Source organism: Misgurnus anguillicaudatus, unplaced genomic scaffold (genome assembly GCF_027580225.2).
Source record: "Misgurnus anguillicaudatus unplaced genomic scaffold, ASM2758022v2 HiC_scaffold_29, whole genome shotgun sequence".
In the NCBI taxonomy this organism is placed as follows: Eukaryota; Metazoa; Chordata; class Actinopteri; order Cypriniformes; family Cobitidae; genus Misgurnus; species Misgurnus anguillicaudatus.
Window position 1 is genome coordinate 1,713,824 of NW_027395279.1, and position 24,814 is coordinate 1,738,637.

General features: G+C 35.4%; 1 protein-coding gene across 1 annotated transcript; it reads right to left on the reverse strand.

Annotated features, from left to right (window-relative positions):
- Positions 1–2,563: 2,563 nt before the first annotated feature.
- LOC141362877 (zinc phosphodiesterase ELAC protein 2-like) lies at positions 2,564–23,609 on the reverse strand. Its single transcript, XM_073865138.1, has 24 exons — positions 23,198–23,609; positions 22,937–22,987; positions 22,771–22,841; positions 22,625–22,689; positions 19,959–20,016; positions 19,793–19,861; positions 19,542–19,700; positions 19,370–19,425; positions 19,168–19,226; positions 19,004–19,076; positions 18,440–18,552; positions 17,575–17,673; positions 17,362–17,500; positions 17,033–17,118; positions 15,607–15,728; positions 14,560–14,650; positions 13,515–13,653; positions 13,227–13,265; positions 13,032–13,141; positions 12,843–12,942; positions 11,537–11,657; positions 10,820–10,898; positions 3,982–4,126; positions 2,564–3,254 (listed from the first exon to the last, which is right to left on the reverse strand). The coding sequence occupies exons 1-24, from the start codon at positions 23,449–23,451 to the stop codon at positions 3,012–3,014; spliced, it is 2,541 nt and encodes an 846-aa protein (XP_073721239.1). The 5' UTR covers positions 23,452–23,609; the 3' UTR covers positions 2,564–3,011.
- Positions 23,610–24,814: the final 1,205 nt, after the last annotated feature.

The following is a 24,814-nucleotide window of genomic DNA, read 5'->3' on the forward strand; positions in this document are numbered from 1 at the left end:
ATGGATTTTTTTTCCTCAGAAAACTACTTGCATAAAATAGATTCAAGCACTTTCAATGACCTGTATCTACAGTATGTATGTACATTTTCAAAAACTTCCCAGGACCTTGAATTTTTCCCCCAGATTCACAAACTTTCAAGGATTTCAAGGACCCGTGGGAACCCTAAACTGACTTAATGGGAGAATGGGCTTGCAGGGTGGGATCTGAGGATGATTCGTGTATGCACACTTGCCAGGAATCTTTAATTTATAAAGGGAACAATGCTTTATTTTATATGTTTTATAATTTTTGTCTTTTGTGCGTACATAGACTTTTATTAAGGATCCTACACACAGTTTTATAAATGAGACCCCTGATAATTTCCTTCTGATCGATCACCTGCCTTCATCACTTCTCAGTGTTTGATGTGAATCTGCATTGAGAGATGTACATTAACCACGTAACCATACTGTAAGTTTACTTCTGTACAGGCAATCTAATGTCACAGAGTAACTGTGAGGTAAGAGCGCCCTCAAGTGATGGTCAAGAAAAAGCGTCAAGCAAATCTGCTCGACTTACATCTTACACTTTAATATGAGTCTAGTGTGGTAGATTACCAATATCCTATAAAATTATATAATCCTGTTAACTCAAGGACAAGTTAGTTATCTTCTGTGTTACACTGGGAAATCATTTAATGACCAAATAACAAATACATTTGTGATATTAAATCAACAATCAACCGTAGCAACAGATTCAGTACTTTTCATTAAGAGAAAATCGATAACAAAACCTCTTTGCCTGTTGGTGACTCTGGACCACAAAACCATGAGGGTCAATTAAAATTGTAGATTTATTATCTGAAAGTTAAGTAAATAAGCTTGCTTATAGGATAGGACAATATTTGGTTGATACAATACAACTACTTGAAATGAGGGTGCAAAGTAATCTAAATATTAAGAAAATCACCTTTAAAGTTGGCCAAATGAAGTCCTTAGCAACTGAATCCACTCACAAAAATAAAGTTTTAATATATTAACCCCTTAACTGGGGCAACCCTTTTTGAGTGAGGAAGGGGTGGTGAAAAGTGAATATAACTGGCATTTATTTGGTCTAGAAGCATAATTTTGGTCTTGTTTTAAAGACGACACTTAAAAGTTTTACACGGAAGTGTCTGGAGGTGAAAATATCAAATTAAAGGCACTCTAAGCGAATTGACGCGTTTTAGACCATAAAAAATTTTTTGTTACATACAGCAAACATCTCCTCACTATCTGCTTGCTGCCTGTCCGCTAATCAAACTGTAAAAAAACGAGATCTCTGTAGACAGCTCAGGCTCGACAAACGGCAATATCAACATAGTGGCCAAACCTAACACAACAAAACATAACAAAGTGTTCCAGCCAATAAAGGAAAAGAAGGATTTGGGGGTGGGGGTTGGGCGCGTTCATGAAAGCACGGACGGGAGAGGGAGGGGGAGGCGTTAGCTACGCTCCGTTTGTTTGAAAACAGTTCAAACATCAACAGGAAGTGAATCACAAAAAAATGGGTGTGTTACCGTGGGTTCACACCAGCCGCGTTTGAGGCATGAAATTCTAGTCATCGAGACATTCACACGGAAATTCGCCTCATGGGAAGGGCTTCTGTGACTCCGCTAGCATCCTTTAAGAACAAGCTCCTGATTGGTTAACACAAGACGTTTTTCCACCAAAGTTAATTTTTTTTAACTTGCGCGTTTGCCACAGCAACGCTTCAATGGCGCCATTCGCAAACTAGACGCGCAAATGCGGCGGAATCGCGTCTACCGCGCCGCACTAAATGCCTCATTCATGCAGATAGACCTCCAGACACGCATCAACGCGTATTCACATTGACTTAACAATGAAATCACTGGCGCTTGACGCCTGTACCGTGGCTGGTGTGAACGCAGCATTACACTTTTAGTTGTTTTACCAACAATGGCCACTAGGTGTCAATGGTTTGCTGCATACTCTTGTGACAAATTAATAAATTACTGTCACTGCATTATTATTATTATTACTCCTAAAAGGTTTTGAAATATAAACCTTTCCAACGATATGTAGTTTATTGTGATAGATTAAAATTTACATGCAGAATATTAAAGTAAACAATAAATAAAGACAATGTCCGTAAATGGGTTAAGAGTAGGAAATCATCTTTATTAAACATGACCTTTACTTAAAATCCTAATGATTTTTGCCATAAAAAGAACCTTTTAAGTTAGTTAATTTTGAGCCATACAATGTATTGTTTGCTATTGCTATAAATAAACCCGTGTGATTACGACGGGTTTTGTGGCCCAGGGTTACAATATAATGTGCAAAAGTCCTGCTACAGATCCAAGATTTAGATCTGTAAGTACTGCACGAGGTCTCACTTCATCATTTTTACTCTAAAGTACAAGTGTGCATTAGCTGGACCACAAGTCAATTTCAATCGAAACTTATTCAATTAGTGATTTAATGTTGTTGAAACACAAGCTTGGATGCGTAACCAATTGTCATTGAAAGTGCAATGAACCACCATATACACAAAACAGCTGAAATAATCATAAACACATGATTTCATGTTCTTCTGCAATCTCTTTAATAACATTCGAATAAATGTTTAAATGAATATGAATCATATAATGACAAGCATTTCTCCAGGTCAAAGTTTATTTGCCTAAAATAATCTTAAGTTAATTGGCCATTTCATATACATAAACTAATGAAATCCTACATACACAAATATACATGTGCCTTATATACTCATCACATCAATCCAAAACAAAACCCACCTGTTTCAAACCAAAGTTATATTTTGTAAACACATTATCAATCCTGAAACAAGGATGGAAACAAAAATAAAAAGTCAAACTTTCAATTAAGGTATTGTGCCTTCCTGTGTATATTTTGTTAAATCTGCATCGATGGTTTGGGATGAGTTTCAGTTCCAGAAACCAACACACTTAATTTTTGAGCATTTTCAGTTTTTGGTTATGATTGATTTAACTCGCACTGGTTACCCATCAGTTTATCTTAAGTCGTTTGTTAGTCGTCTCCTGGTTTACATCATCCTGCTCTCTCTTGTCTCCTCTGCTCGTCTCCTCGAGTCTGTGGTTCACTGACGAATCTCCATCGCATGGAAGCTCAGCGTTTTTCTTCATTTCCCTCCTTTCTCTCCTCTCCTCCATCTCTTCGATCTCCTCCGCAAACAAAACCTTCAGAGGCCGAATGAGACGCGGGAGAATATGAAAATCTCCAAATCTGATCTGTGATGGAAAAATCAATCAACACATTTACATTTCCAGTTGAATTAAACTCAACATTTCTCGGTAAAGATCGAGGACTGAATTTAATTGATTCAACTCATTTAAATTCAGTCTTGGGTTGCAAAATGATTAATCGCGACTAATTGTTTGTAGAATAAAAGCTTTTGTTCACATCATATATATATATGTGTGTGTGTGTGTGTGTGTGTGTGTGTATTGAGTATAATAATTATGTATATATAAATACACACACAGTCCTGTATAATTTTAAGGAAAAAAATCTATTTATATATTTGAAATGTATAATTATATAATAAAAAATATATAAATTAGGGCTGGACATAGATTAATCTAGATTAATCTCATACAAAATAAAAGTAATATTTTGCATAATATGAGTTTGTGATGTGTGTATATATTATGTATATTTAAACACACACACACATACATATATATACATTTAAGAAATGTTTTATTTAAATATATTTATATATAATATAAATATATATATAAATATAAAATAATATATTTTTTATTTATATATAATTTAGAATATATACAAATATAAATAAATGTGTGCGCATTTATATATACATAGTTATTAAACACAGTACACACATATATGATATAAACAAAAACTTGTATTCTGCAAACGATTAGTCGCGATTAATCGTTATCTAGCCCTAATTAAGACCAACAAAATATTTTATACGTTGGCATTTCTTACCCTCATATGATCGAAGGAGATCCCGACTTTGCTGTTGAAGTCATCGCTGAAGAGAGGAATCTTAGCATAGCGTTGACTGAAGTGATTCAACACAATGAACTCAGCGTTCATCTTCATACCGATATCAATGGCCTGTGATGTAGTGCTGGGGTTAAGGACAATTACAAACATCGTCACTGACAGAAACATTATTACTGATCATTAATGCACAACCTAAATCCTGAAATCTGCATATAAACCAATAACACAATGAGCATCAGCCGACTGTGGGTCTGATCCAATCTCAAAACCTTTAAAAAAATAGGTAAAACAGTGCCGGGTGATATATTATTTCAAACAGTAAATCGGGAAAAAAACACGCTCCAAAGCGCTCCGCTGACAGGAGATGCGCAAACGAGGCGTTTATACTCACAAGTTGAATCCAAAACCAACACAAAGTAGAAGAAACAACACTGGCACTTGTAATGTTAGAGCTAAATATGTAAATATGAGAACATGAATAATCTGCTTTATATAAATTATAATTTTATTTTATAACATTGTTATTGTTTGGACAGAACCGCCTTGAGGTCGGTCATTTTCGGATGCGGAGCCACGCGTGCAGTTACAAAAATTGCTGTGCACACCAGCATACAAAACGGGGACCATCTATTTCACAATTACATCATTTTTGCCGCGCACACCAATCAGGTATATACAAGACTTTTTAAGCAATGCAGATGTCATGCATGTCTGCTCCATAAAGTTGCTGTGAAACAGTGCAACGATTGACAGGACAATGGCAGAGACAACAGCACAAGGGTAAGTTACATAAAAGTTAATCATTTTTTGTTTGTTTGTTTAATATAAGTGAGTCTGTCATTGTAGTATTTAATTGTTGTTGTTTCTTAAAAAAAATCAATAATTAACCACATACTAAGTATTTGCTTTCAAGTAAGGGGAAATTCAGAGGTCTTTCGTTTATTTGTGTTACAAAGTGAGTATATTGCGTCATAAATCTTTTTTTGTTTTGTTAATAACGAATAATGTTAATAATAAATAATATGCATGTAAAAAAATTTGATTCTGCAGCTTTTTCATGCATCCTGATTAACATGAACAAAAAAAAAAACATTAAATCACCAGATTCCTAAAAAAAAATGCAGCATTACTCTAAAAAAAACAAAATCCAAAAACCAAAACCCTTTGTTGCATGCTAAGTATCAACCAATCACAGGCCTGACACTAACCAAAAAAAATAAAACACAATACAAATTGCTGGGTTACTTTTAACCCTTGCTAGGTTAATATTGGACAAAACACACCGCAGGGTTAAAACGACCCAATGCTCGGTTGTTTCAACCTAACTGCTGGTTTATTACAACCCATGATTGGGTGACAACAATCTAGCATTGGGTCATTTTTAACCCAGTGGTCTGTTTTGTCCAATATTTACCCAGAATGCGTTAAAAACAACCCAACCCAGAATTTTTTTAGGGTGAAGAACAATGATTGGTTGATAAATCATATTCAACAGTGCAAATTAATATTTCACTAACAACTTCCTATATAAATCAAACAAGTTCTCATTAAAATGCTGTTTTAGTTTGTTTTATTCCTAATTTTAAATAATGACCCTGAAACTCAGCAGTTGAATCTGAGTTCCTCACACACCCTTCAGTCTCATTCAGACGATCAATTCTTCACTAAAACACAAATGAATCGCACACCAAACCTTAAATCGATCCTCACAGAAACTCAGAAGGTTATTTAGCTCTTAAATGGAAAAGGGTGTGAAAGTGGGACACGATCGAGTTAAGCCGGAGATCAGGGGATTGTGGAGACCACACAGAACTCAATCAATGCTCAATATAAGAGGAGAATCTCCAAACTTCAAAAGAAACCTGCTTCAGTCGAGTCCTCCCATCAGGAAACATATTAGCCACAACACACCACTTTCATCTCACAAGACTATACAGGTTTTAGTATATTTAGCTCAGTGTTTTTGTTATCTGGCTACATGTACAGTCCCTGTATCATGTTAACTATATCACTGATGATGATAAAAAGGTCCATAGTTACCCCCAATGACTTTCTTTGTTCCTTTGAACAACTGTTGTGGTCTGGATATGAAGAGCTTCAAAAGGACATTATAGTGTTAAAGTGTAATGAAATAACTAATGGCGTATATTAGGGCTACAACTAGGGTTGGGCGATTTTCCAGATTTTTTCCAATTAAGTCGAATTTATGTTTTGACGCGATTTTAATTCTATTTAAATCAGGGAATTGAGATTCTTAATGGAAGTTCATTACAGTCAAAATGAAACGGTGCAGACATCATCTGATTACACAGCAGGGTTTTCCTGCAATGAAAATGAAAATTTCGGAAATCCAAAACCAATTAGGCTTTATTATTTTATGCACTTTTGTTATGTGTACGCTGTGGGAGAAATAATAAAGAGTGCCGTTATCCCTCTTCATGTGCGTTCCCACCATAGACTGTAACAAATATGGACGTAGTGTCCGTGACGTCATCCATAGGTTTCTGAAGATCATTTTTGAAGCTTAAAGTAGGCGTTGCCTGCCGTCGGCATCTTGCCCGAGCGTCACCACGCATCACTTGCAGATATCCAAAAATGGGTAAAGAGGCGGGAAATGGGTGAAGCTGAGGTGGCTGGTTGCTGAGGCCACGCCCGCCTAGCTCGATTCTAGTGACAGCAGTGGCTGTTCAACCGTCACTCAAGCGCCACGCCCTTAATTATGCAGAAGTTTAAAGGTATTGCAAAGGATTTTCTTTTTCCGGGTGGATCATCAAGACTATTGGTCCCCCTAGTTGCCAATTAGGAGTGTTGCGCAATTGCATTTTTTTAAAAAAGTGGAGAAGGTGGTTCTTTTCTAAAATCCTCCGCTACACCTTTAAGGCTTAATATCATTTAAACGGATGAGTTAAAAAAAACACCCCCCTCACAGTTGTCATGAAGGGCAAAATTAGCTATACAGACCAAAAACACTTTTTGTACCAGCCTGTAAACATATTATTATCTACTTTAAAGTCATTTATTTCATCTCATTCATTCATATCATACATGAACGAAAAGAAAAGAAACAGGAAGAAGAAGTAAATCTTATAATACCTGTCACTTATGTATGCACAGTCAAACAAAAAAACAAAAAAACTTTTGCAGCATTTCAGTTCATAGTCCAAGGTATTCCACAATTTAACTCCATAAATGGACAAACACCTCTGCTTTTGCGTGGTACGTGCAAAATGAATTTTAAAATAATACTGCCTTCTTTGGCCATAATCTTCTGATACCAAAAAAAATAAATTTTGTATACCCATAGGCAAAACTCTTGCTTAGCTTTCCACATAAAAGTCAAAATCTTCAAATCAACCAGATCTTTAAATTTTAGAAGTCCAGATTTTATATATAAACTAGGGCCGGGACTCGATTAAAAAAAATAATCTAATTAATTAGAGGCCAAGTCGTTGTACCCGGAGTCGGGCTAATGTCCACGCTAGCTGCTGTATGTTTTGCATTGAGATTATACAATTATACTTAATTGACTAATCGGACTAAATAAATATTAAAATTTTCAAAAAATTATATAAACAAAACATATTGAGTCTACAGGTATGTTCTGGTGAATACATTTTTGGCACAGATTAATAAAATCACTTTAATCTTTAAGTTTAGACCTTGATGATAATTAACATTATTCATTATTAAAGGTATTGCGGAGGATTTTCTTTTTCCGGGTGGATCATCAAGACTATTGGTCCTCCTAGTTGTCAATCAGGAGTGTTGCGCAATTGCATTTTTTTAAAAAGTGGAGAAGGCGTTTCTTTTCTAAAATTTAAGAAAATCCTCCGCTAAACTTTAACAAAATAAATAAGCCATTATGATATAAAAATAATACAGCCTACATGGTTGCACTGTTAAGAGTAATAAAAACCTGGATTTCCCCCTTACTTTAAAACAGATGTTCAGTACTATTTTTATAAAAACCTAACAACAATTAAACAAATGAAGAGTTTCGTTGCAAAACGAGATAAATCCATTTTTTTTTACATTTTTGTCAAAACATGTTTATTATTATGTTATCATGTTATTATTTTGTTTTATGGTGCTACTTGGCTGTATTCTTTAAGTTATGAAGGTTTAAATCAAAACAAACCAACTGCAGTTCAATTGATATTAATTGGAATGCACAACCAAAAAACGAGATTTCTGAACAAGTTTTGCAACTAAACTTTTCAAATACAAACTCACTTATATTAAAGGATGAAATTAAACTGTTATTAAAGCCAGTGGTTGAACAACACAAGGTTAAGGTAAAAAGAAAAGACGAGTACATAAGGGGAAATTTTTCATTTTGGGATGAGTTTATCATTTAATGCAAAACCAAATTGGGATTCGCGGACCCTGGTGGTTCGTGGGGGAATTGCAGGTGATTTGTGAGTTTATGAAAAATAATTAATTACAATTAAATAAATAATGTAAAAATAAAAAATAAATAAATAAAAAGAAAATATATATTTTACTTGTTTAACCTGCATGTCATGTGACCATAAGGCAACTCTGCAATATATCAGGAAGCACAGAACTAGAACTCGTTGGTAATGGACTAGGGCTGTCACTTTTCGTTCGAAAATCGATTGCACAATCGATCGGACCAACGAAAAAAAGTTTCGAAAACGAAAATAGGTAATCGATTTTACCAAATATGTACACTATTAATTTTTAAAGAATTAAACAATTAAAAATATAGACGTAATGAAACTCACAAACAAGCAGAAAAATAAAATGAAGAATTCCAAAAGTGCAGTAGGCGTTGCGAAAGCTAGACAGAAAATACCCAGCAATTTTACGCACCTATAGTTTCACGCTTTCAATCCCTGCATCTAGTGTTTTTCAAAGAAAATGGAGGACAACGTCAATGAACCTGCGCAACACGAGAGAGCAACGAAACAGACCTTACATGAGCCACCATTGCCAGGTGACAGCGAACCGCTTTTGTGGTGGAAGATTGACAGTACGACATATCCCCACCTTTCGCAGCTGGCAACGAAGTACCCGAGTTTCCCTGGGACATCAGTGCGGTCGGAGCGCGTCTTCTCAACAGATGGACATGAATAAAAAACGCTCTGGACCCCGAAAATGTTCATGATCAACTTGTTTTCCTGACCAATAATTTGTAATGGCCCTAGCCTTTTTGCGCATTTCATTATGCCTGCCTAGTGCCGCCTAAGTGTCTGTTACGTTTAATAAAAAAACACACAGCCTGTTCTCAACTTCAAGTAAGTCTATTTAAAGTTTCGTTTTTGAACAATTGTTTGAAATGGATTGAATCATTATTTAAAATAATTTTTGAATTGCCTAAATCATAAATGCAGCCGGTTTGAAGCCTGCAGTAATGTTTTTTATTTATGTTATGGCATCAGTCCACTCTGCATATTTTTTTCGAGAATGTTGCACTACTGTTGCTGTTTGTTATTCTGCACGAAGCTTAATGACAAAAAATAAGAAATATTGCTGACTTGTGCGTTTCCAGCGCTCTCTTCACGTTTGTCCGTTATTTGGCGTTGAAAATGGAAACGTCTTTTTAGATATGGAAAATCGATTTTACAATCGATTCAATGAACACTTATATATTAAAAATCGAAAATGATTTTTTCACAAAAGTGACAGCCCTATAATGGACAAATACATTTAATGTACCAATAAAAAAAAAAAATTGATGAAGATCCAATAACAGGTAATAATAACAATAACTATGTTAAATATTCTGATACAAACTTTAAAATCAGTGAAAAATAAATGTGGAAATATTTACTTAAAAATCTCAGGGGGTACTTCAAATAAATAATGTAGGTCAAAGGGGGTTCAGCCTAGCCTGGGTGCCAGCCGATCTTAGCCCCGCCCACAAGAATTTGAGAACGGGAAGATCGGTCTGGAGTTTTTCCGTTGAGGAGCTGCTATGCTAGGACTAGAGCTGGGCGAACCAATCAAATTGTCAGGGCGGGCTTTATACGATGATGGACAGATAATCAACAGTAACGTAATGAACCACGTCACCAAAGAGCGCGTGTGTTGAATGGCTGCCGCTGTACAGTTCAGATGTGTGGATTCTGACATTGAGTCTGTTCTAAAAGATATCGACAGAGCATTGATTTTAAAAGAGGAACAGAGAAACGCGAGCAAGGCATTTGTTGATGTTTTTGCCGTCCTTCCTATTCGGCAAAAGTTGGTCGCAACTGAAATGGCTAACGTTATCACGGCGATGCAACTCAGCGTGCACGACGAGATGAATATAATTAGCGGTCGTTGCCAGCTTCTTATCGGAAGCCCGTAATCGTGGTTGCTGAATAAGTGGAGGGACATGCTAGGCTCCAATATTTTCAAGCAAACGTAATGGGTATCGTCGTGGATGAAGTTCACCTAACGTACAAACGGTAAGAGATAGTCTTACTCTATGACTTAGTAAATACTTCATGTTGTGATATAAACGAAATGTTGTAAACATAATAGGTGTTGATGTACATTCGCTAACTCGGTATAATCACAATGTTAGTGTCATTGTAGCGAAATACTTCGGTTAGGCTGCAAAGACGTAATTTCAACATACACTCACACACACACTCCGTTGCTCTGATTGGTCGTAGGTCTATCCAATTGAGTGCAGAGGCATTTTTCGGTTGAGACACGCCTCATAATTATAGCTCAATGGAGCGGTATCAGACTCAAATTCTGACTAGAATTGAGTATGACAACGTCAGGCTAGGTTCAGCCGACAAAAAGTTTGAAAATGCACGTGTATGTGTGCTAAAGTGTGTGTGTGTTTGTGTTGATGTACCTGTGTCTTTTCTCTAACGCCTCCTCCTCCATCCCATCTTCCAGTGTTGCTTCATGAATCAGAAGTGTTGCATTTTTTCCTGAGAAGAAACCATCACACCATGAGATGAATCACAAACACCAAACACAGATAAATGAGATTGATACTGTAAAAACCTCATCCACACACACTTTATTTTTCCTCTAGAAATCAATCACAAGAACTCCTGCGGCCCAACAACTGCTGAGACAACAAAAGCTTTGTCCTAAAGATCAGAAGAAATCAAGTCCAGCTTTCTTTCTGAAAGGGGATTCATACTAAACATCCTCCCTTAAGAATCATTAAACCGTATTCAGTGAGTCTAAGTGATCGATGACATCACTGATAAAGACAGGAAGCAGCATTTAAATACAGCATTCATTCATATTGATCTGTGAGCAGTACACAACACTGATTCATACACATTTACACAAACTCTTTACTGATGAACTAATGGAGGTTTGCTTTTTAAAGACCAACTCTTGGGTTTTATTAAGAAAATGCTTTAATTTGGCCATCTTATTGTGAAAAAGCACAGCATATTTATATTTCATTATCAGTAAAAGTCTCTCTAATATCATAATTAAAAAATACTGAATTTCAGAGTCACATATTATTAAGATATGGTCAAAATCATATAGTCTATATAGTTTGATATGTGATTGATCAGAGATGTGCGCGTGTGTGTGTGTTACATACCTATATTAACGAGAGCCTCGCAGGGCATCGTATCTCCAGAAAACACAAGCTGCCAACCCGACTGATGCGTCAAACTGCAGGCAAACGCGTTCTTACAATGACGAACTAAACACGTCCGAAACTGCACAAACACACACAAACAACACAAGTGCTTTACTAAATGGGTTCTGTACATGGTAATGACATATCATGAACCTCAAACACCATTGTTTCTTCCTTATGTAAACCTCGTACATGCAAAAGACTGATGAAAAACAGACCAATCTCAACATAACACCAACTGTGATGTCACAGTCGAGATGTACACCCTCAACATCAAATTACACATTAAAGGGGCCATGGCACAAGAATTTTTTAAGATGTCAAATAAATCTTTGGTGTCCCCAGAGCACATATGTAAAGTTTTAGCTCAAAATGCCATATATATAATTTATTATAGCATGTTAAAATTGCCACTTTGTAAGTGTGTGAAAAAATGTGCCGTTTTGGGTGTGTCCTTTAAAATGCAAATGAGCGGATGAAGTGCAAACACTGATCACAATGATGGTGGTTTGTTGAAATTAAAACTCAATTGTGCTTTTCTCTGCACTAAATGGCAGTGCTGTGATTGGATAGTGCATATTAAAGGCGGAGTCCATGATGTTTGAAAGCCAATGTTGATATTTGAAATCACCTAAACAAACACGCCCCTACCCCAATAGAATCTGGACCTTCTGTTGATAGACCCGCCCCACACATACGCAACCCGGCATTTGATTTGATTTGCTATAAGTGTGTTTTGGTAGTCGGCCCGTCTCCTTTTCCAACGCGTTTTTAAAACATCGTGGACTCCGCCTTTAAGGGGTGGTATTATTATAATAAGAGTTCCTTATGACATCACAAGGAGAGCTAAATTAAAACAACATTGCTTCTTATGATCATTCATGTTTATTTGATGCTATAAATTAACTAGAAGGAAGAGATGATTTGAAAGGTGAGACTTTGTTTAATATGTTTAATATCACATGTAACCAAAAAGTAACCTGGTCTGTCCTGTGTGTCAGAGCGTTGTCAGTGTCCTCTCTGCTCCGCGATGTATTTTTCACTGCGTGAGAACATGGTGGGGCGTGAGAGCGGCGTATCTTGTTGGACATAGTGACAGTAACTAAGGGGGTCGGGTCTTCGCGATTTACTACTAGTCAATGAACGGGCTTTACTGAAGAGATGCGTGTGACAATCGTATGCGATTTATCGCGCAGTTCTAATTTCCGGTCTGACGCGTTCACATGCAGATAAATGGAAGTCAATGGTTTCGATTCACACAGACCTTGAGTAGATCGTTCTTCTTCAGCACGGCCTGAATGAAGGATTTGGTTTTGACTTTGGGCGTCTCGGCGCCGTCACACAAGAACTTTGATGGGATAATACTGAAAGCATCAAAAACAAACAAACATGCTCAGAAAACATCACAACCATAAACAGGAAAAACAAAGATGAAGATAAAATCAAGTTGTACTTTATGTGGCTGAGTATCTCCTGGCAATAGTCATGGTATTGGTTTAACCACGTCATAACCTGGACAGGTGCGATCAGGTACACGGGACTGAACGCTTTACCTAAATTTTTCTACAGACAACACAATGTGATTATTTCATATACAACTGTATATTAAACAACAAAATTTATCTAAAAAAGAATACAAAGTACAAACCAATGCTCGTTCTCGCTCCAGTAATAAATGAATCAAACCCTGAGTGGACAAAAAAAATAAAGAAATATTAATAAGTCATGACAATCACAAATAAACACAATTTTAAATTTCAATTTTTTTATTATTATTAATAAAATGGTAATATTAAATCTAGCAAATAATTGTAACAAAAATGTGGATTGTTATACAAAAATATCTAAATGCTGAGATTATCCAATCACGATGCGGTATACCAGAGAGCCGTGTAATGGTTAATGATAAACAGGCAGGTGTTTGTGATGACCTCACCGTGTGATGATCCGCATGCAGGTGAGAGATAAAGATGGTGGAGAGTTTTGAGAGGATCTCATCCACATCATCACCATAATGACGACACAACTGACCGAACGTCCCCTCACCACAATCCAACAGAAGAGACTGAGATGAGCTGAAGAGCAGAGAGAGGATCAGTCATGCACAGACGCACAATAAACACAACTACATCTGCAGGGTTATATAACACAAACAGTGTGTGGTGATTTTACCGTGTTTGAGGGGTGTTGGTGTAATTGTAACAAATGGCATAAGAACACTGCAATATTGCACAAATGATTTAAAGGTCCACTGTGTAGATATTTAGCGGCATCTAGTGGTGAGATTGTGAATTGCAACCAACGGTTCAGTTCACAGCTCAACCCTCCCTTTCTAAGCGCAGAGAGAAGCAAACAATTAAAAACATACGCTGGCATTAACCCCTTGGTGTTCACGCCCTCCTTAGTTTTTCGATGTGTTCAACACCGTCGCCGATTCTTTTTGGCCAATGTCACATTGGCGGTGGCACTATTCTTTGAGTCGGATCATTGATTGGCTGTTTGTCATAGTCACCGGTGCACATGAAGAAAAACAGAAGAGACTAAGCAAGCAAGCAAACAACAAAGATGAAGAGCGAACGCACAGAACGTTAATCTTATTCTTATATGTGAATATTTAAATACCGCTCATAAGACATTAAAGATTAATCAGAAATATATCTGTGGCGAGCAGGATCTGTGTGAAACTGGTAAGCGAGCGCTGCTTTGTTTATATTTTTATATTTTTGTATATAATAATTAAACAACTACTGCCACCTGCTGGTACAGAAAGTTATCGCACGTGATACTTGGCCAGTGTCTGCTTGGTGCCAGGGCAACTTTAAACCCAGACGTAGCCAACATGAAGTCAACGTGAGCCGACCTCACAGTCTGCTTTCATAGGTGCAATATTTTGTTGGTTTGGTGTGTCTCTACCCTTAAAAGCTTTAGATTTGGCTCATCCAAACAAAATGTAAGAGAGGCAATGATTTATTTAATAATACCTGATATTCACTAAAGTTCCACTGACGTTTCTGATCTTCATCGGCAGGGACGAGCCGGTGCCCAAAAACAAGATCTCAGGAAACCGTTCGGCTTTAACAGGAAAGAAACACAATAATACAATAAACATCTTGAAATCAGATCAAATCAGCAAAATGATCACATACAGAAAGTGTCTAGATTTCATAATAATGCCTTGAGGTCAAAATATGACTGTGTTGATTTGTATCCAGTGCACACGACATTACCAAACATGCTTTTCAAAAACACAACTTTATCACAATAATATTAACCATAAACAGCTATAAAAGCTGGTTTAGTGCTTTACCAATTACTCTGATGATGAGTAATGTATTGTCTCACAATTCGCTGTAACGTTACTTTTCTTTAACTCTTTCCCCGCCATTGACGAGTTATCTCGTCAATTATGAGTTAATATTTAGCTGATAAATATGCCTTTCTGGACGAATTTCAAAGTGAAAGTGTAATACCGTTTTTATCCACTAGATGGCGAACCGAATTTATCAAAAAGGAAGTTAAAAAGATTTAATGATTTATTTTAACTGCCTTTATGTTTGATAGTCATTCTGAGTCTGATCTCTAATATAAATTCCTTTACAAAAACGCAATTTTTTTAAGCTTTTTGCTCAAAATGTTGTATTTTTGAAAAGAAATATCCATATTTCAGTGGTTAAATTAAGTGGAAAAAGTAAATATATAATGAAACGTTTTTCCCCATTTTGTTTGTTTGTTTATTGTTTGTTTGAAAGCAGATGGTGTGTTCTCTCATTTGATATATTTGTATGTTTATATATTTATAGAAGATTATTTTTCCTGCAAGGAATTTTGTGAAACTTTTGTTAAAATCAAAAAAATGCGGGTGGGCAACTTTTCTCAAAAAGGCTGGCGGTGAATGAGTTAATATGACATATTCTCACATAAAATAAAAACTACACATAGTTTAACTTTGAGAAAATGACAAGTCATCTGTAAGTGTTTCTGTTCTTCTAATCCAAAAACTTTCACCCCCGCTGCAGTCAAAATCTCACCAGACACAGAGACAGACGCAGACGACTGAAACCTCCTGCACTCCTCAACCTCCTGTAAGAAATTTGGCACTTCAGTGGCCTCCTTTAAAAACTCTTCAGTGTCACAGGATGGGATGGCATCTCTACACACACAAAAAGAGTGAATGAATGTTTCTCATGTACTGTATTTTCCTGAATATAAAACAATTTTTATGGAAATGCCTCTCAATAAACAATGTTGTCTTATTTATAAACAATTTAACATGGACTGAAGCAACCTAATAAACTATGATTGCTTACAGTAAAGCAGTAAAGTTTGGAAGCCCCAAGATTTTTTTCTCTTTCAATATACATAATTTTTCTCTCTTAAAAAATTAGTTTTATCTTTCAAATTTGTTTTCTCTTTCAAATTTTTTTATGGATTTAATTTTATTCTCTTTAAAGGATCACACAAGGAAAAATGCTTGCTAGCTAATGTAGTGTTCACACCAGCCGCGAAAGAGACGGCAAGCGTGAGTGATTTCAATGTTAAGTTAATGCAAAGACGCGAATAGACATCCTGAGGCGCGGTAAGTGCGAATGGCACAGTCCGTGCGAATTGAGCGCTGCCGCATGATTGGCGCAAGTTGAAAAATCTGAACGTTGGCGAATATTGGCGTCACCATTACAGGAAGCAAGCGGAGGCAGAAACAGACACTTCCATGACGCACATTTCCACGTGAATGTCTCAAATGACTAGAATTTCACGCACGAATGAAGCGAGTAAACTCAAAATGTTCAAGCGTCCAACAACGCACGAATAGCGCGTTTTTGCCGCCTCTTCCGCGTCTGGTGTGAATGCACAGTAAAAATTTCCATGCAATACCAACTTTTGTCATAAACATGATTTATTTTTGCTTTTACTTTAACTGTGGGACAACTTTAAATTATTAATGGTAATAATTGCATATTACACATTTATAGATCTTAACTCAGATTACAACCAGAAATAATACAATTTAAAATACTTTATAAAGGATTGGTATTGAAAAGATATATTGAATAGCGATGCTAAAATTAATAGTGAAAATAATAACAATAATAATAATAATGCATGTACTTCTAAATATATAATGAAAATATTTTATTTCGCCATATTAAATAATTAAAATTACTGCTGCTTGTATGGAGTTAAGGGTGGGCTTAATAAGCTTTTGCTTTAGCCTACACCTTTTGGTCAATAAAAGTGTAATGGAATTTATTTTTATTTTTTATTTTTATGAATATTTGTTTTTTCTTTTTGAATGATTTTCTATGTGTATATGCATAACTGTATGTATGTACTTATACGTTTTTATGTTTTCATGTGCAAAATGATGCAAATGGAATTTTTTTGTTGACCAAAAAATCTAATAAATAAATAAATAAATAAAAACCCTTTATGAAAGCGCCAATAAGCTGAACAAACCTTTGCCACTCCAGTTTGGGCCGAAGTTGAAACTTTAGCAGACATTCGGCTCTGACATTTGAAACATGAAGAGACGCCGGAGACTCCTGCAACACATAGAAATATTACACACATGACATGACTAACACATCTTACATTCTGCACTGGAAATAAAATAAATATTACATAAATAAATAAATACTACATTAATAAAACAACAATAAATATCAAACTTAAAATATATTTAATCAGGAAAGCTCACTAAATATTTAAGAATAACTGGACATGAGGTAAAAATACTACTACAGTTAGTAGTGTAATAGTGCGACATTGAGGAGTGTTTTTTGTACTTTTGATTTGTAGAGTTTAAGTTGAGGAAAGATGTCAGGATGAATGAGGTTGAGTTGTGTCTGTAGTTTATGACTGCGAGTGTTGTGTGACGTGAAGCTCTGCTCGTTCATCATCAGATGTTCAGTACTGCTGGGAAACCTGAGAGACAAAAACCATCACATCATGATCACAACCTGCAGCTCAGATCATAACATGTTAATCGGTAGATGTACCTCTCCATCCATCTTTTGTACTGATCTGTGTTTAAAACTGATTCTGGTGTCATGTGAACCACAAGAGCGGCCGCGTCCTCAGATCCACCCGTCTGATATCTGTACACACAATGAAAAACAAAGTATTCAATCAAAAAAGATTATTTGAAATTTTACTTTTAAACTGAACAAGATATCAACAACCAAAATAAAATCAATTCTAATGTATTTACTGTATGTAGCACTTTTGTTGCATTGTTTCAAAATAACTATGCATGAAAAGAAATTATTTGGAATATTATTAAATACATAACATAAGTAAAGAATACAATATACAGTGTTATTGCAAAAAAAATTATCCTCTTAGAAAGACTGTAATCTACCAAAATTGTATAAAGTTTTCCTGAGACTTTAGGATGTTTAGTCAATTAAAGCCACAATATGTAGGATTTACACCACTAGAGGCCGCTATTTCACAATAACAAAGGCGAAGGTTAATAACGTTATGAAGGATTTTAATTATTTATTTATTTCCAATGTAAGATAGAAAGTTTTAAAATTGTAGCTGGGTCATAAAAATAAAAGACTCTTGCTTTCTAAAAAATTTTGTTGTCTTCAATAAAATGTTTATATACATGGACCTAGGACCGCCTATGACGTAATATGTTGTCTAGTTATAAATACATTTAGTCTAGCTCCGAAGATTTTTAAACAGACCATGACAATCTGTTCATGACATTTTGTCAGTCGCTTGGTTTTATTTTGCCTCTGTAGAGTTAAGCTGGGATCTCCATCTACTTTGTAATATCACTGATTTATATATTATGTAAATATGTCTATTAAATTGCGTTACTATTGCATATTCATAAAAACAGTATCTCCTCACCTCTGGAGTATCTGATTGGTGCAGAGGGGCTGTATGAACTCATCTGATGGACAGTCGACCACTACAAACACAGGTCCAGGATCAGATGGAGTACACAGCTCCTCAGGTCGAATCTGAAACACACACAACATATTGTATAGATGATGCATGCTTAAAAATATTAAAGCAAAGGAATATTTGACACCAAAATGAAATAATCTGCACTTGAATCTGGATAATTTATAAAAAAGCTGTTCACTTAATGAACGATGAAGGAAGAGAAAAAACTACACTAATATCAAAGGTTACCAAATGTATTGTGTTTAAAGCGCAATATATCACTTTAGCCACTAGAGGTCGCTAAACAACAAAAATGGCTGCAGCATGGTGATGTGTACTGATGCGAGTCATGAATAGATTATGAGAGCCTGGATTTCAAATATTAAATTCAATTTTATTGATATAGCGCTTCTCACAATTGTTTAATTGTTTCAAAGCAGCTTTACATAACAAAAACAGGATAAAACAAAAAGTGGCAAAGTACAGCGGCTAAAAAAATGACATATGTCAGTGTAGCAGCGTCACCTCTTTCCCATCATGTGTTATAGTTTTTCCTCCTTTCAGAGCTTCTATTATGGGTCCAATGGCGGCTGTACCTCTATAAAGAAACCAAGAGACTGAATTAACATCAATATGTTGTGTTTTATTACAAACAAAGAGTTCGAAACACACAGATATCACAGACTTACACTGGCAGACCCATCTCTTTAGCCTTCAGTGCCAGGAAGTTTCCTTTCTTTGCATGCAACTGAAAAAAATAATAAGGTTGACACATAACATGCTTGATTAAAAAGTATTAAATATTACCTGGACTTTAAAAAATTTTTAAGCAAATGAGATTCCTGCATTTAATTTGTAAATAAGTATGATTAATATAATATTTCTGCTGACCTTACACACATAAGCCACAACGACCGACGAATCTCTAGTAACGTTTCCTCTGCCATCTGTAAAATAAATCACATTTCTGCTTAAACACATTCATTCCGATACAGTCTTATAAACAAAATAATAATATGTGAGACATGAAAAGGTCTGTTAAATAAATGATTTAACTTCTCACCTGGACTCACTGATCTTCTGTTAGATGTTTCAGTCTGATCTTCTTCTGAATCCTCCAGTCTCCTGAGCGCCCCCCGCTGGCCCCCTCCGGTGCTGCTGTTAGGACTACTGCTGCGACCAAAGCTTGGGGACCGCCTGCCACCATCTACCTTACGCTCGGCTTACATAACACACACAAAATATTTATTCTTACAGTAACAGATCAGATCGAGCTTTATAAATATCTAACATAAATTAAAGTTTAACACTCACAGAAAAGAGGAACTTGTGTGACCGTCATTGTGTCGTCTTTATATGGAGGTTCTGTGTAAGGTCTGACAGCTATGGGCAGAAAAAATAACTAGATTGATACATTTTCTGAAGAAATCATTTTAAAAAACAATATTAAGCAAAAAAGTAGAAATATAAGAACTCTTACCAAGTTTAATGTGATCCAGCGGTCCTGAAAACACTTTTATAGCTTGTAAATATTTCTCCTGAAATAACAGCAGAAACATCAGCATTAAATCTGTTAGATACTGTAGCACGATTTTACATACACAGCTCATCTCTGACATCATTTAAAATACGAGCGTTTTATGCAAAAGCACATCAGGAACTAAATTTAATTTATGCATTATTAATCATTCTTTTTTATAATAAATCATGCACCTCGATTTACACTTTTTCCCACCAAAATCTTGAATGCATGAATAAATAAGGTTTCTGATGCATTAAAAGTGAGTTCTTGTCAATACAGAATGACATATTATTTTAATAACAATACATCTCATCATTAGTAATGACATTTTAGTCTATGGTCAGTTATGCTGACCACCAATGATGTCAGTTACATTCAATGATTGCCAGTATTAATGGCTATAAGACCAATAATGGAAAAAAGGCACACCCATAATTAGGGGTGACCCCAAATAGGCGAAGATTTGATGCTTTAATATGAGAAGCCTGATTGGACTAACAATTTCACAGTCGAATCGTCCCAGATGCGTTATAAAATGAAGATAATTTAGTTTTGGCTGTATAAGGGTGCACATTATCTGATTTCACATATAACAGCTTTCTCCCAATATAATAATATACAGCCTATACTATAATAATGCTATGCAAATAATATGTGACAAAGTTGCTTTCAATAAATATTTTTAAAGTGCGTTAATAAATCCAACAACTCCCGTGACCGGGCTACACGTCCATATAGTAAGAGGTTTCCAGGTCAATAAACCATTATATGGGTGATTCTCACGAAACCATTGAAACACCACGGCACTAATGATTTTAGCTTTAAAATGTGTAATATAGTAACATTAAAAAGCATCAGAATTAACACAATACTGTGTTCTACCTTGCACAATGTGTGATTTCAACATAAGAATTTATAATTGTAAATTTTATCTCATTTTCTGCTGAAATTCTCATTACCGCAATGTGTCCGGCTGTGTTTGAACATGCGTTATGTTGTAATTTAATCAAATTAACACAAAAATATTAAGAAAAAAAAATAAATGGATGCTTTGCTAGACTACTTTAGATGACAGAAATTTTTTTTTACTGAATATTCATGTATAATAATAATGAAGAAAAATGTGGAAAATGATGTGTCCATGCCTGATGTTCTCATCCTCCGCAACACTTTTTGAGAACAGTTTAAGCACACATACAGAATTTTAATAAAGTTTGATTTTGAGTGACCTAGCACATGGAGCAGTTACTTCAAGATGGCTACCAGGTAAGATCATTTTTTTACAGTTAATTTGAAATATTGTCTTGTCAGAATGCTTACACGACATTTTGATTATCATTACCGCAACAGATGCTTATTAAATGATAAGTTAATTAAAAGAAGCATAATACTTTGATTTTAAATGCATGTGCAGAATCTCCAAATTATGTTCTTTTAGGTTTGTCATGTCATTTTGAAATTGCGGTAATGAGATTTTTTAGGACTAATTTTTAAAATTATGTTACAAAAAGTGTTAAATGATAAGTAAAAGTTTTTAAATTAATGTTCCCATTTACTCCAGACTTTGTTTTTCAATGTCTGGTGGGGAAAAATGTAAATTTAAGCAATTTTTACATTTTCATGCTTGACATTTTTAAAACCAAGTTTTCGTGAGAATCACCCATATAGCAGTTGTCTCTTTGTTTCTGCAGTTAAAAAGACAAAGTTGGCAGTTCTGGCTATACTTCTGTCACATTTTCATTTCTTTATTTTATTCAATTTATAGGTCACTCAGGTCTGATTTACAGTGGGGAAAATAAGCATCTGACACATCAGCATTTGCCCGAGTGGTTCTTGGCTCTTGGAGCACCCGATATCAATTAGTACTGATAGGGGGCAGGGTTTCTCTCTCAATACTGACAGATTTCAGATGATCTCCTAGCTTTATATGCCCTTTTGCACCTTGTTCTCTTCATGGTTCAATGCTTATTACCTGTGTCATTTCACTTTATTTATTATGACTCAACTTGTATACTTAAATGTTCTGATTTCTTTGTATGAATTCAATATTTGGCTTGATGGCTACATCTGGTGGAAATTTTGTGTCAGTAGCCCACTTAGAAATCCTCTTAGTGATAAACATGCTAATGTGTCATATACTTATTTTTAACTATTTGTGGCTTATGTTTTGTTCCCCTGCACTTTATGCATTTTGCACACCTGTTCTGCACGTTGTTACTTGACTCTGACTTCATTTTGTTTTTGTTGTATTGATGTTGCGCTGTTGCGTGCTGGCACATGCAATTTAGCCTAATAAGCTAGGTGTTCTGCGTGTCATATTTAAGATCATATTTAGGTGTTGATTGATTTTTTCTACAGGTATAAACGTTTTAAAATGTATGGAAAACAGTGTGGTTATCTTGTAACTTTTAGTAAAGATACTACGCAGTTTTATAAATGAAAACTGAGACCCCTGGTCTGGTCCACTTCCCAACCCACGCACACCCATAGATGACTATCAGTCGACTATAGAAAGATTTTACATTTTTGATTTGAATATGTAAATCCTTAGTCAGGGACACCCCTACCCATAAAACAGCACCTGACTTTTGCATACAGATATAATCTCTCTTTCACACACGTACCAGTTGTGGCGGTCCAGAGAGAACACACTGAGGAACTCCTGTGTCTTTAAGAGTCAATATCATTCCTTTAAAAAAAAATACAGATTCGGTCAAACTAAGAATAAAGTAAATATATGAGCTACCTATGACTTAAGTCAGATTCTGACCTGATAAACCCCCTACTGTCTCCCATCTCATTCTGGTGAGGAAAACGTTGTCCAAGCGTGCAATTTTGACTCTGGATACAAAACAAATCACAAAGAAAACATGCAAACAGGTGTTAATATTAGGTAATTTATTGGATTGGATTCTGTATGTAAGTTTTAATCTTACTTGTGCTCCTGCATGAGTCTCTGTGTTCCTTCACCACAGTTAAACAGATACCTGCAATATACATGATCATTTATTAGTAATAGTTTAGCAGCACTTCTATAATATTACATGACGTCATTGTAAATACTCACACAGTGACATAAGCACTATACCTGTTACGTCACGTGACGTTACCGTATTTATTTTGATATTTATCAAACATAATATTGAAATGCCAGTGGTTTATTTGTTGAATCAGATGAGTATTCGCTATATATTCACCTGTTATACTCCGAGAAGACATAGAGAGAAGGTCCATTATCTCGACTTCCAGACCCGAGCACCTGCACGTAGACGGTGGAGGGTCCGTGCAGGTCTCCCTGCCTGCGGTTCTCCTTCATCTTCACATGTCGCAGGGTATCTTTAGGAGGTCTGGGCTTTCTGGAGGTCTGTGTGGCCATGAGTCTCACACACTGATACTTTTCAATGCATCTAATTGCTCTACATGTAAATAATGTCCAGCGGAATAAACGCATAATACAGGCGGCTATGATGCGCGGTCTATACAAGCCATAAAGCCCCTAAGTAAGAAATGTCACGAGAAATGTGCAGTTTGTGTCTTTGGAGAGAGAGAGAAGTTGAAGAACTGACACATGTGTGTTGATGACAGACCAGACGCGCTTCCGGCGTGGGATGATGACGTCGAGACTACCGTATATTTTTATTTTTTTTACTTGAATGTTTTTATTTACAAACAGTAACTTTACCTATAAGTCTTACACAGTTTACGTTACAACCCATAATAATAATAATAATAATAATAATAATAATAATAATAATAATAAAGAATTAGCAGCAACAATAAACACATGACAAGAAAATAAGTGCAAGGTTTTAATTATAAGGGAGGAAAATGTTTAAGTTGACACAGATAAACAAGGACTTTTCTTTTATGCATTTTTTTCCAAAATCTTCTGGATATCAGTTCAGGACTGGTTAATGGAAAAAGGGGTGGTGGTTGTTGATGGTTTTGCTTTTATAAAGCATATTTTATTGAAATTCCCAAAGACTGCTGTGTTCATTTTTAATTGCTTAATAACATTGTTATATTTGCAAAATATTTTATTCATAAATGTAGATTCTTAAAATCTCTTCCACTACTCATTATATTAAAAATTATTTAAAGTGTTTTTCCAAAGGCCTTGATAAAATGACCCTGTTTGATCTTTTGATATAATTTGATTGATTGTGATATTGACCTTATTTTGTTTTCTTTTTCCTTTCTTGTTACTCTCCATTTAAGTTCATGTAAGTTATGATTTCAAATTTGTATTTATTTTCTTTGTCTTTTCTAAATAATGTATTGGTTATACTGTGTTGAGCCTTTCATTTCAATCTTCTCATGTAGAATAAACACATTTGCCTTTGTTGTATCTTTATTTTTTGTATTCAATAGAAATAAAAGAACTATATCATTTAAATTACACATATTCTCACGCCCGCTGTTTCATTAATCGACCATTCAATGCAGAATTGCTTTTTGCAAGATCATTGGACATTTAACTGACCTAATTCATTCTTACTTTATTCTTTTCATTTTTGCTTTTTATTAATTTATTAGGATTAGTCAATGTTGAGAGGATGCTGCAGACTGTACGTTGGCATCTTCAGAAACTAAGACTTTCGAAATAATCAAACGGAGCAATTGGAAATGGCATTATTCTTTGCCTACACTATGCCTACACTATTTATTAACCAGCCTATGGTATTAACATGTCAGCTAGAATGTCATTTGGCCTTTTGTTTGGGTTCCTTGTATGTACTCTGTGGGGTGGTCTTAAAATTTGAATTTGAGTTTGACTCTCTCTCTCTCTCTTTTAAAGATGGATATAACAATTA

Bases quoted from the DNA above. Each gene is read 5' to 3' on its own strand.
- LOC141362877 (XM_073865138.1), bottom strand. From the start codon at position 23,451: ATGCGTTTATTCCGCTGGACATTATTTACATGTAGAGCAATTAGATGC. The intron at 17,501-17,574 runs GTACATCTACCG...TTTGTCTCTCAG, and splicing joins TACAAAAGATGGATGGAGAG to GTTTCCCAGCAGTACTGAAC. The intron at 3,255-3,981 runs GTAAGAAATGCC...TTTCCATCACAG, and splicing joins TCTCCTTCGATCATATGAGG to ATCAGATTTGGAGATTTTCA.